Here is a 17,789-nt window from a genome sequence, read left to right as displayed (position 1 = left end):
CTACCACATTTCAAAAGTGTCTGAGTTTCACCGACTAGTTTTCTGGTGATTCAAAATTTGGCTCGGCATTGCATGACGTGAAAGAAATGTGACATCATCATCATCATCAAAGACCAAAAGTTTCTCTTTCACATAATGTAGTAGTAATAATCATGCAGAATTAAAGTGAGGGGTGAGCAGTTCAGGGTGTACCTTGCGTCTCAACAAAAACATTCGTGATAAGCTCCAAGGCACCCACAACCCTTCAACCACAACAATATAGACGCAAATCATTGAAATAATTGAAAACCTTCTCAGTGAGACACATGCTGCAGTCAGATGTTCTTTTGGATTTTTTTAGAAGTACTCAGAATAGAAGAACAAGACACCCTGTTTTGAGGTTATTTAGCAAATTAGCATTATTACAAATGTGAAGAGCGAAAGAGTGCATTGTCCCAAGAAAGAAAGCACAACAAAGCTGGGAAAATGAATTATAAGTTGCACCCAATTAAAAAAAATAAAATCAAATAAAAAAATGTTTCAATATAACCTCGGTGATATTGGTAAACTCAAGCATTTTGGGACAGATGACTGACATAGTTCGTCTGTTTTTCTCCAGTTCTCATTCTCTGTGAAAGTTTGAAGATCAGTGGGAAAAAAATGACTCGTGCTGGAAACTTGCAACTATGGATGTAACTCAAATTTCCCCATTGTGGGACTAATAAAGGACATCTTTATCTTTATCTTTAACTATATAAATCTCACAGTTCGAACTTATCACAGAATCAATCTCAATACAATCCTGAAATAATGGAGCCATATCATTGCGAGCCAACATTATGAAATAAGCAGTGATTGGCCATAATCAATTGAAATATTACCATGCGCTTCTATCCTCGTCCATCCTGTGTTTTTGTTTGTATAACGCCAAAACGCTTATTGCTGCAGCACTACTCCAGCTTTTCTCACAATAACAAATCTCCTCATTGAGAAATTGCCAGTTGTTCACAAACATTTCCAACAGCAGAATTCGTCTTCATCCTGAAGCGCTTTTGACCTTGCATTTAACCCTCCTACCCACTGTATGCAAAAAAAAAAAAACACACACCGGACTGGCCCTTTTCTCAGACTCTTCATAGGATTCATAGATGAGCTTGTACCGTTATCACACTGTAGAGATAGCTGTATTTGTTGCACTTTATAACTTGCTCAAATTAAACACAACTTAAGATTCTCATTTTGGCCCTGCGTCCTCCACCCCAAAAATGTGCCGTTCCGTCCAAGGGTCAAAATACCAATCTCTGATAATTCGATAGTCGGACAGAACGCTCCAAGCACCTTTGCTGTTGAGCCACAGCCTTAAGCAGGCAAGCTCAGACATCCCTCTCCTCAGCCACATCGTCCAGCTCCTACTGGTGGAATCTGTGATGTTCCCAAGCAAGCTGGGAGATATCGGCTCTCCAGCGTGTCCTGGGTCATCCTCGGGGGCTCCTCCCAATGGGACATGCCTGGCGCACCTCACCAGGGAGACATCCTGATAAGATGCCCAAGCCACCTCATCTAGCTACTCTTAAAGCGTAGGAGCAGAGGCTCGACTCGGAGCCCCTCCTATCTTCAAGGGAGAGCCCAAACATCCTACGGAAGAAACTTATTTTGACCACTTGTACCAGGATCATATTCTTTCGGTCACGACCCGCAGCTTGTGACCATAGGTGAGTGTTGGAATGTAGATCGACCAGTAAATTGAGAATTTTGCCTTCCGGCTCAGTTCCCTCTTCACCACGGCGGTCTAATGCAGAGTCCACATTACTGCAGACGCTGCATCGATCCTCCTGTTGATCTCACGCTCCATCCTTCCCTCACTCAAGAACAAGAACCCAAGATGGATTTTGGGGTGCTGATTGTCATCCCAACAGCTTGACACTTGGTTGGGAACCGCTAAAGTGAGAGTTGAGAATCCAACAATACCTCATCATCTGCAAAAAACAGAGATGTAATACTGAGACAACTAAACCGGACAACTTCAACACCTCGGCTACATCTACAAATTCTGTCAATGAAAGTCATGAACCGTTTCAGTGACAAATGAAACCCTTGGCAAAGTCCAACCCTCAATAGAAACTAATTCAACTTACTGCCTGCAAAGCAGCCCAAACTCTGAAGCCAATTGTACGGGGATTGAACTTCCCGTACTACGGCGTCTGATACTCCCTACTCCTGGAGCACCCTCCGCAAGACCCCACGGGGTACATGGTCGACTGCCTTCCCAGAATCCACAAAGCACATTGTAGACAAGTTGAGTGAACTCCCACAGTCAAGTACCCTGTCAAGGGTATAGAACTGGTCCACTGTTCCATGGCCAGGGCGAAATCCACACTGCTTTTCCTGAATAGGAAATTGAACTTCCTGCTGGACCCTCCACACCAGCACTCCTAAATAGACCTTACCAGGAAGGCTGAGGAGTGTGATCCCCCTATAGTTGGAGCACACCCTCCGGTCCACCCTTCTTAAAAAGGGGAACCACCACCCTGGTCTGCCACTGTCCCCATTGTCCATGTGATGTTGCAGAGGCGTGTCAACTAGGACAACCCCAGACCACCCAGAGCCTTTAGGAACTTCAAGTGGATCTCATTTACCCTTGGGTCCTTGCCACAGAGAAGCTTTTTAACCACCTCGGTCACCTCAACGGCAGAGATAGGAAAATCTACCACAGAGACCCCAGACTCTGCTTCCTCATTGGAAGGCATGTCGATGGATTTGAGGAGGTTTTCGAAGTATTCTCTCCACAGATTCACAATGTCCCGTGTTGAGGTCAGCAGCACCCCATCTCCACTATATACAGTGGTGATGGTGCACTGCTTCCCCCCTCCTGAGACATTGGATGCTGGACCGGCGACCTTATGGCCACAGCTCCGGCCAGCCACCGCAACAATGGAAGTATAGAACATGGTCAACTTGGACTCAATATCCGTCACATCCTCCAGGACAAGGTTCTGTCGGAAGTGTGAGTTGAAACTCTTTCTAACAGGGGATTCTGATAGATGTTTCCAACAAACCTTCACAATACGTTTGGGTCTTCCAGGTCGGAAGAGCATCTTCCCCACAATCGGAGCCAACACACCACCAGGTGGTGATCAGTTGACAGCTCCGCCCCTCTCTTCACGCCGTGACCAAATCCAATGATATGACTACAAAGTCAATCAGCGAACTCTGGTCTCGAGTGACCCAGGTGCCAAGTGCACATATGGACACCCTGATGTTTGAACATGGTGTTCATTATGGCAAGCACAGAAGTCCAGTAACAGCAAGTATGACGACATATAATCAGAACTTCTCTGCCTCGCACATCAGCACAGGGTCTTTTTTGGCTAGCGGGCTGACATTCTACATCCAGAGAGACAGCCTCTGTTGCTGGGGATCGGACCGACGAGTTCACTACGCACCTGACCCCTTTGGCCCCTCCCACAAGTGGTGAACCCATGGGAAGGGGGACTCACGTTGTCCTTTCAGGCTGAGTCCTGCCAAGCTCCATGGGTACAGGCCTGGCAACCAGACGCTCACCTTCGAGCCACACCCCCAGGCCTAGCTTCACAGCGAGGGCCCTGCAAACCACGTCTGGCCAAGGGAAAACTGGATCCATTTTTCATATTCACAATAACTGGTTTCTAAGCCGTCCTTGGTCGGGTCACTCACCTAGGACCAGTTCGTCATGGGTGACCCCGCCAGGAGAATAAAGCCCTAGACATCTTAGCTCCTAGGATCATTGGGACAGTCAAACCCCTCCAACTGCGATCAGGTGATGGCTCATGGAGGGGTAATTTGGAGATTTGTGTCATAGTTTATTTATGTCTTCTTTCATTGCCATTAATTTCATGTAATTATCGGGAAAACTAATGTGTGGCAATATATATATATATATATATATATATATATATATATATACATATCTGAGACAAAATTACCTGCGTCGGGACATAAATTATTGTTCTTCTTGCACACCACTACCTCAACCATGTCTAAACTCAAATGCCTTTTTCAATCACAAATGCTTGTCAAGATCATCTGTAAAACACACACAGCTTCCCCACAAGCTGGGAATGTTCAGTCTTGAATCAATTTTAATTTTCCTAAATAATGTCATAACTATCTACGCCACAGGTGTCAAACTCAAGGCCCGGGGGCCAGATCTGGCCCGCGACCTCATTTTATGTGGCCCGCGATGGGCAAATCATGTGCGTCAACTTCCTGTTTCTAGCACATTTTCCTCACTTTTAACAAAATTGAGTTTTGCTATTTGTTACCAATCCTCCCCTTATAAAATGAAATAAAGAATTGTTGGTTGAACATTTATTGACTGGCTTCTGATTTCTGTATTGCCATCATTTCCAACGTTAAGATGATCATACATTTATTTGGAATCGCAGTCATAACGGCCCTCCGAAGGAAACCAGAACTACGATGTGGCCCGTCCATAAAAATGAGTTTGACACCCCTGATCTACGCAGTCATAGTAAACCTTACATGTACAGTTGCGGTTTGGCACTAGAGAATTCACAGATTTTTTTTCCCCAATAAGGAGGAGGGGTATTATCGCCTAGACTAGGGCTGGGCGATATGACCTCAAATCAATATCGCGATAAATTGAGCAATTTTACATCGATATTGATAAATGTACGATGAATGGGCTGTTGTCACTTGTCGAACCGAAATTTATTACTATGACCGAAATCATTTTGCCCATGTCGGTAAATTCGGTGTTTAAAAAAAAAAGAAAAGCCTTTTTTGTCTGCGGCAATGTTCATGCCCCTTTAAGACCGCTACAGCGCCTCTAGTCACGTGACTCCACCCGTCTGATCCAGAAAGAAAATAGACGTCGCTTTCGTAGCTGGCGATTCAAATCCAGAAGCTTTTTCACCACCCACAACACAACTATGCTGTGCTGAAAGTTCAAAGTGAGAAGCAAGGTTCGACTAGTGACAACAGCCCATTAACGGAGGCGACACCATACGAGAGAACGTCTCAGAGGTGGACGCGATAGCCTAGCACATAGCTAAAGATAAAGCTCCTCTAGTTACAGTGGCGCGCACAGGATTTAAATGCTTCATGAAAGCCGTATTTCCCGATATGGACTACATCGGGCCGAGAGCTTAGACATGTCAAGCATTTTCCATCTACATCCGACTTGTGGTCGGGTCGCAACATGGATCCCTGATTGAGCCAGACTGGGCATTACATAGACGACAAGTGGCGACTGTGCACCAGAGTACTCGAGACGGCACATTTTCCCTGATGATGCACACTTGTTTATTTGGCTTGCATTGAGATTTTCTTTCATTTTATTTAGCATTTTTTTGTTTGGTACCCTTTTTCTTTGTGACATTGTTCAAGTCATGCAAAGCAAGCTATTTGGAATGTTTATACAAATGATTTTTGTACTTTTATTTTTCATTGAAAGTCATGTGTACCAGTTGGTCAATAAAAAAAACAGTCAATATGCATTTCCTGCATTTATTTAGATTTTAGTCCACGGGGGGAATTTATCGTGCATTTATCGTTAGAGGTAAAATTGCTCAATTTCTCGCGATATGGATTTGAGGTCATATCGCCCAGCCCTACTTGTTCCTCACTTTGAACTTTCAGCACAGCAATGTTGTGTTGTGGGTGGTGAACAACAAAAGGTTGGACGCGCTGTTTTGGGTGCTTACGGCGCACTTTGTAGTTCGTGTTCTTTGGCTCAAACATCGTCTTTATGGAACCCAAAACATTTCCAAACGACAGATGTCGAATTTCTTTTCGGGACAAGCGCAACAGGAAAGACTTCAACTAACGTTACTTCTGGATTTGAATCGCCTGCTACGCCCGCATCGTCTGTTTTCATTCTTGTTCAGATGGGTGGAGTCATGTGACTATATGCGTTGTAGTCGTCTTAAAGGGGCATGAACATTGCCGCAGACAGAAAAGACTTTTCTTTTCAGTTTTTTTTAAACACAGAATTTACCGACATGGGCAAAATTATGTCGGTCACTGTAATAAATTTCGGTAACGGTAAATTTTCGGTTTATCGCCCAGCCCTAACCTAGACAGTAAGAAGGTTTGTCGCCGTTTGTTAAAAGAGCCTGGACGCAGTCTTATTTTGCTTCAAGCAGACATAGGAGCCAGTCAAACCTACTACTTCCCCACTGCATGCTAACCACATGACCGGGACACTTAATGTAAACAAGCTTCATGTCGCCCGACGTCATAAAACTGCGATCAATCTTCAAAGTTTATGTGAACATTGCTGCAATTAGACAGATTCACCCCAATATTTAGAATTTTATGAGCTTAAGGTCTTCCTCATCATAGGTGCTCACAACAGCTTATGGACAAACAAGCTTACTGTCCATAAAATCCCAAATATTGCGGAGATCCTTTGAGTCTCCCACACACACAAAAACAATACCTGATGTTCTTGTGGCACATGGCACCTGCCATATTTTCTCCGCATTGCAAGCACATTTGCACAAAGTTCAATGTGAGTGTTGTGACATGCTCTTTGGCCACAAAATGAAAGGGAGCACAAGTACAACGTTGAAGTGGTCTTTTCTTTGACTAATTAGTTTGTGTTCCTCATTTTGGGGTAGGTGTTGGAAGCTGTAGCGAGTCACAGTCACATTCTCTCTTCATCTGGCCAGCAAGTTCAAAACATTGCTCTTGTAGTCACAGATTCAATTTCCTCAACTGCCAAAAGCGCAGTGCTTCTCAATTATTTTGTCACGCCCCCCCTACCAAGAAGAAAAAAAAATTGCGCCCCCCACCACCACCAGTTTTTTTTTACATTTTGTACAAATGTACATGTTCATTGTATATTGATGATCGATTATGTCAATAAAATGTTCCTTAGCTAATCTAAATTGATAAGAAATATAATTTTGAGAACTATTATAGAGAGGATCTCGAAACTCAGTACTCTGTGGTGCAAATATTGATGAGATGACAAATATTTATTATACGTTTGACGTCGAACCTCTTTGTCGTGGTGACGTCATCCGTTTCTGTGTTGCATTCTGAGAGCGTCTGCTAAATTGCTAACGTACCCGTCATCTTATTTTATGTTTCGATACGTAATGATTGGAATACAACATTTCTGTTCATAGCTGCTGGCTCTCCGCCCAAACGCGATTTGAGTCAGACTTCTGTTAAAGGTCGAGCGTACATCGAAGTACTTATTATTCTGTAATTCATTTCAGCAATTAGCACGCTTAGCGCCGCCTCATTCGCTGATTGGTTTAGAACGCTTCTTGTTAGTGGGGTCGTTTATTTGTCATCGCGCAGCTCGTTGTTGCTGCTGTGCACGGACTTAGATATGGTACAAATAAAGCTCATACTGCTGCAGCGCAAGATAGCTTGGCGGCTAGTATTCAAGTAGCAGCGAAAGAAATTACTTCCAGGACAACGCGACAGGGCAACGTTTTTGTTTTGTTTTTAAATCAGTACTGCGTGACCTACTGCGTGAACTAGGGGCCCAAAGCACAGCTTTGACAATCTCAAATTTGCGTTGTCTAAGATTGCAATTTCGGCTCTAAAACCATACATCATTCAGCCGTACTACGGAGGAAAAAAGCATGTTTCTCAGGGTAACACGCGCTCCCCTCAGCATCGCACCGCGCCCCCCAGGGGAGCGCGCCCCACTATTTGAGAACCACTGCAATAGCATAACATGTTCCCAAGTGCAAGACATTTGGTAGTGCAATGGGGGCTAATTGTCACTAAAAAATGGGACAGAAAAAATCTGTTTTAACAGTAAAGGTGACATGAATTTAAAATTAGCCGTATTCTATTTCTACACATAAAACCCTGTCTTTAGTCACATCAGTGGATGCACTTTGTATGCACTTTAGTTTAGGTACAACAAGTCACCAGATCCTTTGGACATACTGTACAAGAAAATATCAAGTCTTTCTTCCTACTATTATGCATTAGGTGATGCATAATTTTCTATTCTTTAAGCGATGGCTTCACCAGCACCTATTCACTGTTCATTGTAGCGAAATAAATCTTTGTGAATGGATCTGAGTGTCACAATTATATTTTGAAAGTAGCAATTCTTGTTTTGTAAAAATATGTTCCAAACAGAAACCTTTTCCAGATCATTTTACTTTGTTATATCTATTTGTCCTTTTACTTTTTTGAGAACCAAACCAAAACTGTTATGTGCACCTTGGTTATTTACTATTATCATATACTGTAACATGGTGCCTGTGAGCACCAAATAGTGCCCCAGGACCACCAGAGTAGGTTGCAGACCTGTTCTAAAAACACTTCTGAGATACCAAATTTGTAAAATAAATTTTGGGGGAGTAAATCATCTCATTTTCCTTCCATAGCTTACTATATTTCCACAAATTATATGGTTTGGATGCACATCATACTGGCTTTTGAAGCATAGTAGTTTTGTTTTTGTGTTTTTTAAATGTCATTTCCAAATTCACACTGATCAAATAATGTGATTTGAAAAACAACCCCCACCCCCCAAAAAAAGTGATGCAAATGTCCTTTCTATTAAGATTAGCAACACACAAAACATTTAAGCAAGCCTCTGGTGAGTTATTTTTCGAACCGGCCTGCGGGCTACTCTTGATGTCCTCGAAGGCCATACCTGGTGCCCACGAGTACCGTGTTGGTGACCCCTGGTCTATCCTTCCGCTGTATTTAGCTTTACAGCGGATGTTTTTTAATGTGTTGTTTGAGCAGATGCAAGTGTGTGTTCTCTACTGTAAAACTTGCACTGATAGAGCAGACTTGAGTTATTTGTTTACACTTCACTTGTATTCTGATACATATCATGTTTGTATCCATATTTGGAAGAGGCCTGATTCTGATCTGATAGGAAATAAGATTCTGTTTTTTGTCCTCTCTGTACACTGCCATGATGGATATCTGAATTATTCCACTTGAGAGAGAAAAAGTGTTTAGCTTTACGTAGTCACTTGTACCATGCAGTCTAAATCCAGCCTGAGGGAGCCCACAACAGAGAAACCGGTCCCATCGATGACGTTTACCTTGAAGTTGCTGGAATTGACCCAGGAGCTTGCAATGCCATCAACCATCTTATCAAGAGCAGTCTGATCTTGTTCAAGATCATGAGACTTGTCTTTATCCAGGATGTAGTCGATGATCTCTTGTCCCACCTGAAGACGACGGCCTACATCTTTCTGCAGGACCTGAGCTAGGCAGCTCTCCATGTTGGACTCCATCAACCTGGCCTTAAAGAATTGCCTTCTCTGCCTTTGTCAGCCTTCCCAGCGAAGAGATGGATGACTGCTTGAGATCCTGAAGGCGCAAAGCCCCAGGAAGGGCCAGTGAACTTGCCTACGTGTATGCTGTTTTGTGACCAAGACAACAATTATCCAAAAGGACAGTCCTCCTTTTTGTGGCAACTGTAAGCTGTGCCCTCGGGACTGATGGAGTCGGGCTTTGGGAATGGCAGCAATGCACCATGTGTCTGGGCAACAGCTGGGGAAAGTTTACTAGTGCCTCTTCCTTGGGATTTCACTCTGAGCCAAACCACTGCTGCAGTATTTGAAATTGCGGTTTTGGAGAGCAGCAATCAAAGCACCAAATGGAGAAGGATGGAGGCCAGATCACATCTCTATGTCTTTTCCTGGGATCTGCCCTGGAAAGCCCTGGAAAAGCAGAAAACGGATGAGAGAAAACAATCATTGAAAATAAAGGCACCAAATGAGTTATATATCCCCTCCAAACATGTCCCTCTTTTAAGGAGAGCTTCACATGCTCAGCTGCATGACCGACTACTACCATGGAAACACAAGAGAGCTGTGAGGGCTTTTGCACTCGACTTCAGATGAATATGACACAGGGGTCTGTATCCTCTTTCAAACTGAAACTTTTATATCATGCTTTCACACACAAACAATTTTGCTTTCCAATTATTGGAAATATTTTTGACAAGAAATGCTCCATATCAGGTCTTTCTTTGTATTGTTTTAAACCAGGAGTGTCAAACACATTATTTTGTGAACGGGCTACATTGCAGTTAAGGTTTCCCACAGAGGGCCATAATTACTGTGAATCCATAAAAATGTATGATCACCTTATGTTATCACATACACAAAACAAATTGATGGGAAGCCAGTTTTGAAATCAGAAGCCAGTAAGTAATTGTTTGTTCAACAATTTTTCAATTTATTTTAAAAGTAGAGCTTTGATAACAAATAAATGGCAATATCCCATATGTCAATTTTATTAAAAGTGAAGGAAATGTGCTAGAAACAGGAAGTTGACGCACATGATTTGCCCTTCGCGGGCCACATAAAATGAGGTTGCGGGCCAGATCTGGCCCCCGGCCGTTGAGTTTGACCCCTGCGTCTTAAACTGATAATGCACACATATTTCATATATTAAAGGATAAGCGGTGGGGTTTTATAACGTTGTTTTACACACAATTACTTTACTGCAGAAGCAACTATACAGTTTCAGAGTCGATTAAGTACACATTATTTCCCACATTTAATTTACAACCACACACTTGCTGAGTTCTTGGTATCGCTAGCTGAACAACCGGGCTTACAGCACGTTGAAATGTGTCCACGAGTTTAGAACAAGTAAATGTAGACTCAATATTGTACCAGCGTTAATCTATAACAATTCCTATTAATTATTACATAGGGGGAAAGTCGACCACACGCAGGACAGTAAAAGTCGCTTACAGAATTACGTGACATCACGTGACATTCCTACTTGAAGCGCCCTAGCAATGACAGTCTGTCAGACATTATTTGCGAGTTGCCACCCAGCTTGTGTGCTTTTGGGCAGCGTTAGCTCTTGCTAGCTCACAGACAAACCATCACTGCTAGCAAATCAAGTAAAAACACCTTGTCAGCCTCACCATTTAAGACGCAAAGAACGTATCTACCTGCATCAAAATCTAAAGAAATTATTCTTTACGCACACCGCTTCAAGGAGGAAACCGCTGGCGAGGTTATCTTCGCCAGACTGTGCGTGAGGAATTAAAACTAAAGCTTGTCTTCTCGATAAGCGCTCCCTTTCAATGAAACGTCGGTGTATAGGAATAGCACAAAAGAAGAAAATATGGCAAGAAATGAAGCGAGCGTTGTGGACAAACAATTCAAATACATACCATATTCTGTTTTAAGGCTGTTGGTGGTCTCGGCGAATAAGCTTCTAGTGTTGTTTCGGTATAAAGGCCTAAAAATCGCGTCTTTTTCTGACTCTCCACCCGGAATGCTGCCTGCAGCACAAGAATGGGATCGTCGCGCGCATGCGCAATAGGTAGAGGGATGATGCTGGCAATTGGAGAACTGTCGCAAGGCCAAGCGGAACCGCTGCATATTCTGCGGTGACATCTGCTGGACGACTGGAGTACTCGTTGTACAAACATATTCGAAACGAACCGTTGATTACTCGCTCATACGATTTGAAAGAGAGTAACTCTTTGAAAGACTCACGCAGCATAATTTGCAGCAGAAACGTGCCGCGAGGCCCATGGCTGGTATTAATATGTAGGGCATGTAAAAACGTCTTACTGCCTTGAATTTATCATAACTGGCATAATATCACGAATCCAGGTGTCTTTATCTTACGCATACGTACACATCTTGACCTATCAAAACATCACATAATTGAGAGATTTTTCAGCTGGAAAGTGCTGTGAAACATTATTAAAGAGACCAATAGAATTTATTTGAAACACATGTATACAGTTCAAATGTATCCACTCTTTACTGACTGTGGGAAAAAAATGTTTTAATTCCACTTTCAGTGAAATGCACCATGATCTTCAACATCACAGACATATATAGCTCCATTTTTTTGAAAACATGAACGACAATAATGAAAGGATCTTATTAATAAAAGTGATGCGATGTTCACATTAAATGAACGACATCCACTGTTAAAGTCTCTGTGCTTTGAAACCCAGAGAAAGAAGTCCACAAGAAAACAAGATTGAGTCTGGTTATTCATCCTCTATATAGCCATCTCAACAGGGTTCCTCAATCAGAATCGCCATCCTCCACACACCCCTCCCCCTCCTCTTCCTTCTCCTCCACTTCCTCTTCTTCTTCTTCCTCCTCCTCTGAGGAGCACTCATCATATTTATCCACAGATGGCATCTTGATGACAATCTCATCATCATGATCACCGACCATGGACTCCCTTCTCTCCAGGAAAGAAGGAGTGCACATTAGTGTGGTGTCCTAAAGGGGAAGAGATGGACTTAGGCCATTGTGGTACAAAATAAAAACAGATTTGTCTAAAGTATGCATTTGAGTAGTTTGACATTTGTAGATGCATAATGGTGCATAGGTTATATTGCGTGTCACTATGTCACAAACACAATAAACTTAATGCACCACATTACTTTTGGCACAGTCATCTGACCCCAGATCACAAACACAACTGGGGTCATTTTCAGTCTGTGCCTCACCAACTGTTGCAAGAACATATTGTGCCTCTTACATCACTACATGCAGACTCATTCAAGGAATCGGGCTTCTTCTTCTGGGGTACATGGGAAGACTATAAAACAAAAACACAGAGTGAAAATGCCACCATACCTTCATGATACAGCAGTTATTAAAACACGAGCACAAGCCTATAAAGTTGAAAGACCAGAAGATTGTACAATTAGAAATTTGACCAACATTTTTAGAAAATACATACTTTTAAGTTTCCAAATACTATATAATGAATATGCTGGCTTTTGGTCTAACCATGCACAGTGATTAGTGTGGAACATTATTCAAATTGAATTTCATTTGCAGATAAATATCAAGACTCAGTTCAGTTTTTTAACAAGAATGCCCCGTTCTGACAACGGGAACGCCCCCTACATCAAGAGTCACGTCCGGTGTCACCTAAACAGTCAATAGGAGGTGTAATGTTGTACCTTCTGTTATTCATGCTTTGTTACAGCTCCATCTGTTGTGAAATGCGTTATATAAATAAAATCGTATTGTATTGTATTCAAGAAGCCACACAGGAACAGTAATGCTGCAAGATGGTGTCTCTTTATTTTTTAACTGCTATCATTACATGGTCTTCTGCGTTCTCACACACTGTTCGTTTTTTTAGTGATGATTCAAAAATATTTTTTCCAAATATCGTCAATTGGTTAAACGTTATCGTCCCTTTGCGCTTCTATAAACGTTTTTTCTGCTAGCTTTATTCACTTATTTATTTTTAATGATCAAAAATCGCCTCTCTGAAATTTGCATTTGCGTCTTCATCATTAGCTGTTGCCATGGTAGTTGTTTTGCAATTGCGCCGTGCCATTCAAATCCGTTTTTTTTTCACTCCGTCTCTGAGTAACGATTGGACAGTAAATGGCCAATCAGAATCAGCCCTGGTGTCCGACTCCTGATTGGTTAAGAATAGTGGCACCAATGTAACGCTTGCGATCAGCGTTTTGCTCCCGAAGACGAGAGAGAAGCCGTAAGCGTAAAATCTATTTTGTGCGTACACTCGGAGGGTCTTTTACACGCGAAACACATTTTTGTATTCACAGATGTTTTCGTACGCGGTATTACATTACCATTACGTAATTGTGGCATAAATCTAACGCTATTATATACAGGTTGATAATATCTTGTATAATATGTTGTGTTGGGAACACTGCGGTTCTAACTGAATCCTTCTCATTGGTCGACTAAATGCTGCCAAGGACGCCCAGTGGGCGGTCTTGTGTCCAAGAACGCCCGGCCTGCAGCCGGACCCTTCTCTGCTTTTTAACAGTTGTAAAATACTTTTGCTGTATTACCGCAACTGGCCAGAAGGTGACAGTAAGGCAGCAAAAATATTTGCCAAAACCCCAAAAATAATTAGAATAAGGAATTAAGCCCAAGTGGTAATAGTAGTCATCAACACATCACTAGTTCAGCTTATAGCTTTCTAAGACCTCAACAAAAGCAGGAATTTACCTTTAGCCACAATGTGACACAGGATAAAAATTAAGCCATTTTAAACTAAAAAGAAAAACTTTTCCACAGTTAGAAGTTCAAGATTTCAATTGCAATTCGAACTCGTTAGCTGCCATCAACACAAGATGCATTCAGAAATTCACCCTGATGCCCAAACAACATTCAGAGTTTGTGTGTTCAGAGACTATGTTATAAAGCAATAAGCAGATCCTACTTGAAATGTTTCATTTCCTTGTAGTGCCTGACACAGTGGTTCCAGCACTGTTTTTTTTTTTGTTTTTTGTTTTTTTTGGGGACACAGAATAACCGAACGGCACATCTGGACTGAGTTTCTGAATGGTCGGAGTGAAGCATTGTGCGCTCTGAATGTATTACCAAATGCACCTACAGTCAGAGATAAGTTATTCCGAATGCAGGTTCAAGTGCTACTGTTCTTGCTCTAGTTTTTGCTGAAATAAATTTCCACCAAAAATGTAATTATACTTCCAGAGGAACTTCTAGACCGAAAAATATTGTATTCTCATTTTGAAACACAGTGAATCAAAACAGGAAAACAAAATATTATTTTTCTTGTATCATTTCCTTTACATAAATGACAGACCACGACAGTATGGAAATCGGTAGAACTTACAAATCCTGGGAAGTCATAGTCGATGCCGTGTGCCGCAAGCCTCTTGCGGAGCTTCCTCTCTTTGTGAAGGAGCTTGTTAGTCATTTTGGCGATGTCCTCACTTGTGCGCTTCTGGTTGTAGCGGACTACAGCAGGCTTGGAGGGTTTTTTGAAGGTCCTCTCAGAGCCAACAAACAGCTTTTCATGCAATTTTTCTGGTGGAATTACATGACCTAAAAAACAACATAAAAATTGGGGTGAGCAGCAGATTAAGAAGAAAAATAGTCAGTGCATGTTAACCAATATGCTTACAACAACACCATTGGAATTAATAGAAATTAAACAACTACTGTATCGGTAAAACACATTTTGTACACACTTCAAATGAAGGACTGAATGAATGTTGATTTAGATAAGATGGTCCTGTTGGTACAAGAGCTCACAAATCAAATGCATACAATATTATTCATACATATTACTCCCTCTTGTGATTGGATCGTGCAAAGTCCCTACTTCTTTGTCCTCGTTAAAGGATCATTCAGCACACGAATAAAACAACTATCTTACTCGTAATGTTTTTTCCTCTTCAAGTGTCACAAGTACAAACACATGATCAAAATTCAGGGTCTATCATATACTTTTTAAGCTTAGCTATATCATCAGGTGAGAAAGCTGTGTTTTCTTAATAATTAAATGTCACAAAATAACAAAATAATCCTGATTCATAAACTTATTGCAAAATGGACCGGTAAGAACTTAATATTATACAACAAAGTGTTTTTTTTGTGTGCGTGTGCGCGCGCATGCGTGTGTGTGTGATTATTTTATGCTTCACCGCCATTTGTTGACTTGGTTTGGAAAACTGTTGTACTAAATTCATAGCACTATAAAAATGCATCACATTGGAATAATTGAACTCAAATAAAAAAATTAAGACAATTTGCCTGGTTCCTTTTTCATGAATATATTGCATCAGAACTCTGTATCGACAAATATTGGTGACTCGAACTTCGGTGGAAAAAGATGTAATCCGGATCTCCCTACGCAAGTAAACCACACTGTGCTGCACTAGAAGAAACGCCTCTCTGCAGTGGCATGCGGTAGGGCTGCAGCTATTGAATATTTTAGCATTGCAGTATCCTACTATAGCCTTTATTGAATATTTGGTTAAAATATACTCTTTCTTGGTAAAAGAACAATTATGATTACACAATGAGATATTTTACTTAATGAACAACCAATTGTTTTTCTTTTTTTGATAATAATGTTCATATACATTAGTTGGTCAAATTTTGGGCTATGGTACAACGTGATGTCAGACACACAGTTTGCGCTCTAGCAAACTAAAACAGCACATTTGAGTAATCTTGGTTTGTTAAAAATGGATCGGTAGGAACTGCAACTGTGTCAGGCTATCAACATCATTGGTAAATTTGCAGTCATTTTGATTATTAAACTACCTTAGAAAAGCAGCCATTTAAGTAGCAGCTAAGCACTTACACCGCCGACTAGCACCATACTAATACAATTCTTAATGACAGCATTATTTACTGACTTTTTAAAAGCATCGTTAATTAGTGAGTGAACATGATTCCAGGATGGTGTTGTGTTGATGTTGGTGGCAACAGTAAGTGATGGCAACAAAAAATGGGATCAGACCAGCCATCAGTTAGGGATGACTGAAACATTGTTCATACAAAATGCCATGTGATTGTCAGTTCTATACCACTCATGATTACCTAATACTTACTGTCTCAATTACAGTTCATTCCACCCCACATCACTCACCTACTGCTCTATACCAAGAGACAGGCTAATTGGTTACATTTAGATGTGCGTGCACACAATACTCACATTTAATGAGTCTTTCTCCCATCAAGTAATTATTCATGGTCTCGGCTACAATCTTGGCTACTTCATCACACTCAAACTCCACAAACGCGTAGCCTTTGCTTCCTCCTGTCTGAAAACAGTTGTATATATAAAAAAAAATTAATTAAAAAAAGTTACAAAATGGAATTTGATCAATAAAGAGACAATTTATTTTATTTTGTTAGTGCATGTGTTTTATCACTGTGCAAATTCCCGTGCAAGTGATTAAACGTAATGCACAACAAAATAATTTAGGCACAGGTATCTGACCTTAGATCACTGTTAGATCTCAGATCGTTTTCTGACTGGGCCAATTGTATATATTGAGATCCATAAAAATTATGATCAAAATCCTCTGACCTAACCAAATACTTTATTTGGACTTTATCTGAAATGGGCTAGGCTAAATTACACAATTAAGCCTTACATTGTCTCACATGTTTAAAAATATTCAGTTTAAGTGAGATGTTTCGAAATTACCTTTTTACTCCTCGATAGTCGTAGGCGCAAAACTGTCCCAAACTGTCTGAAGTAGGCTTTGAGCTGTGGTTCAAAGAGCCCAAGAGGCAAATGGCCAACATAAATCACCCCTGGGGTCAAATTGTTTCCCTGTAAAACAGAACAACAGTGTTGAGGTCCAGTCTGTGTAATTTCAATACAATCCCGTTACAGATTTTTAAAAACCAAACCTGGACATTTTAACGTAAACAAATGGAAACAGATTACTTACTTCATACATACAATCTGGAATATTTTACCTCCATTAAGTAACTACTGACCACAACGCTTTAAAAAATCGAAATCAGCAAAAAAAATACTCTCTCTCCCCCTCTATCTCTCTCACACACATACACTCATTCACTCAAAAGACAAAATGGCAAGTAAGTAATATCTTAATGTAAACCGTAGATGGAACTTTTATTCGTCAGTCCTCCCCAGCACAAGTATGTAAATATTGTTAGATCATAGAGGTTCGGTTTATCATAAACTCAACCCACCTTCATGGACTTCTTCACCTCCTTTACCTTCTTTCTGAACTCACTTTCTTGTTCGGGATTCAACGACAGAAGCTGTTTTTCAGCTTTAGAACTCGTTTTTCCTTTACTTTCGGTCATGTCGGCTAGTTATGATTGAGTGGTATGAAATGTGGAATAAGAAAAACAACCTTCTCTTCTACTGATACCACGTTGAGCTCCTTTTCCGGTTGATCACGTGGTGACAAAACGACAACGAATCTCAAGTCAAACGTTTGCCGAGGTGGAGCTGGAAAGAAAACATGCAGCGCCCTTATTCGGTATGGAGTGAAACTACAGGTGGGGAGGGAGACAATGTGCTGCAATGGCTAAATGCTTTTCTACATAGCTAGTTTAGATAGGGTCCAAAATAAA

At 41.2% G+C, this 17,789-nt stretch overlaps 2 protein-coding genes and 2 non-coding genes across 4 annotated transcripts in view; all 4 read right to left on the bottom strand.

Annotated features, from left to right (window-relative positions):
- clasp1a (cytoplasmic linker associated protein 1a) overlaps positions 1 to 11,314 on the bottom strand; it is a 71,953-nt gene extending 60,639 nt beyond the window's left edge. Inside the window, exons 1-2 of the mRNA XM_088314360.1 lie at positions 11,120 to 11,314; positions 9,021 to 9,644 (exon numbers count right to left, since the gene is read on the bottom strand). Coding sequence (XP_088170486.1) covers positions 9,021 to 9,215 — 195 coding nt within the window. The 5' untranslated portion in view covers positions 9,216 to 9,644; positions 11,120 to 11,314. The remainder of the gene's footprint in view (positions 1 to 9,020; positions 9,645 to 11,119) is intronic.
- A 343-nt stretch (positions 11,315 to 11,657) lies between these two features.
- nifk (nucleolar protein interacting with the FHA domain of MKI67) lies at positions 11,658 to 17,645 on the bottom strand. Its single transcript, XM_088315188.1, has 6 exons — positions 17,400 to 17,645; positions 16,882 to 17,010; positions 16,384 to 16,492; positions 14,551 to 14,762; positions 12,460 to 12,519; positions 11,658 to 12,197 (listed from the first exon to the last, which is right to left on the bottom strand). Exons 1-6 carry the CDS (start codon positions 17,514 to 17,516, stop codon positions 11,994 to 11,996), a joined length of 831 nt encoding a protein of 276 aa, XP_088171314.1. The 5' UTR covers positions 17,517 to 17,645; the 3' UTR covers positions 11,658 to 11,993.
- On the bottom strand, positions 12,291 to 12,420 carry LOC148323159 (small nucleolar RNA ACA64). Its single transcript, XR_015846569.1, has one exon. It is a non-coding gene; the product is annotated as a small nucleolar RNA ACA64 (small nucleolar RNA).
- Positions 16,578 to 16,710, bottom strand: LOC148323158 (small nucleolar RNA ACA64). The gene has a single exon (XR_015846572.1). It is a non-coding gene; the product is annotated as a small nucleolar RNA ACA64 (small nucleolar RNA).
- Positions 17,646 to 17,789: the final 144 nt, after the last annotated feature.

The sequence above is a fragment of the Idiotropiscis lumnitzeri genome, chromosome 14 (genome assembly GCF_059441095.1).
Source record: "Idiotropiscis lumnitzeri isolate Australia: NSW breed Sydney's pygmy pipehorse chromosome 14, RoL_Ilum_1.0, whole genome shotgun sequence".
NCBI classification, from domain to species: domain Eukaryota; kingdom Metazoa; phylum Chordata; class Actinopteri; order Syngnathiformes; family Syngnathidae; genus Idiotropiscis; species Idiotropiscis lumnitzeri.
Note: the sequence above shows the minus strand (reverse complement) of the source record. Positions and strands in the feature narration are given on the sequence as shown.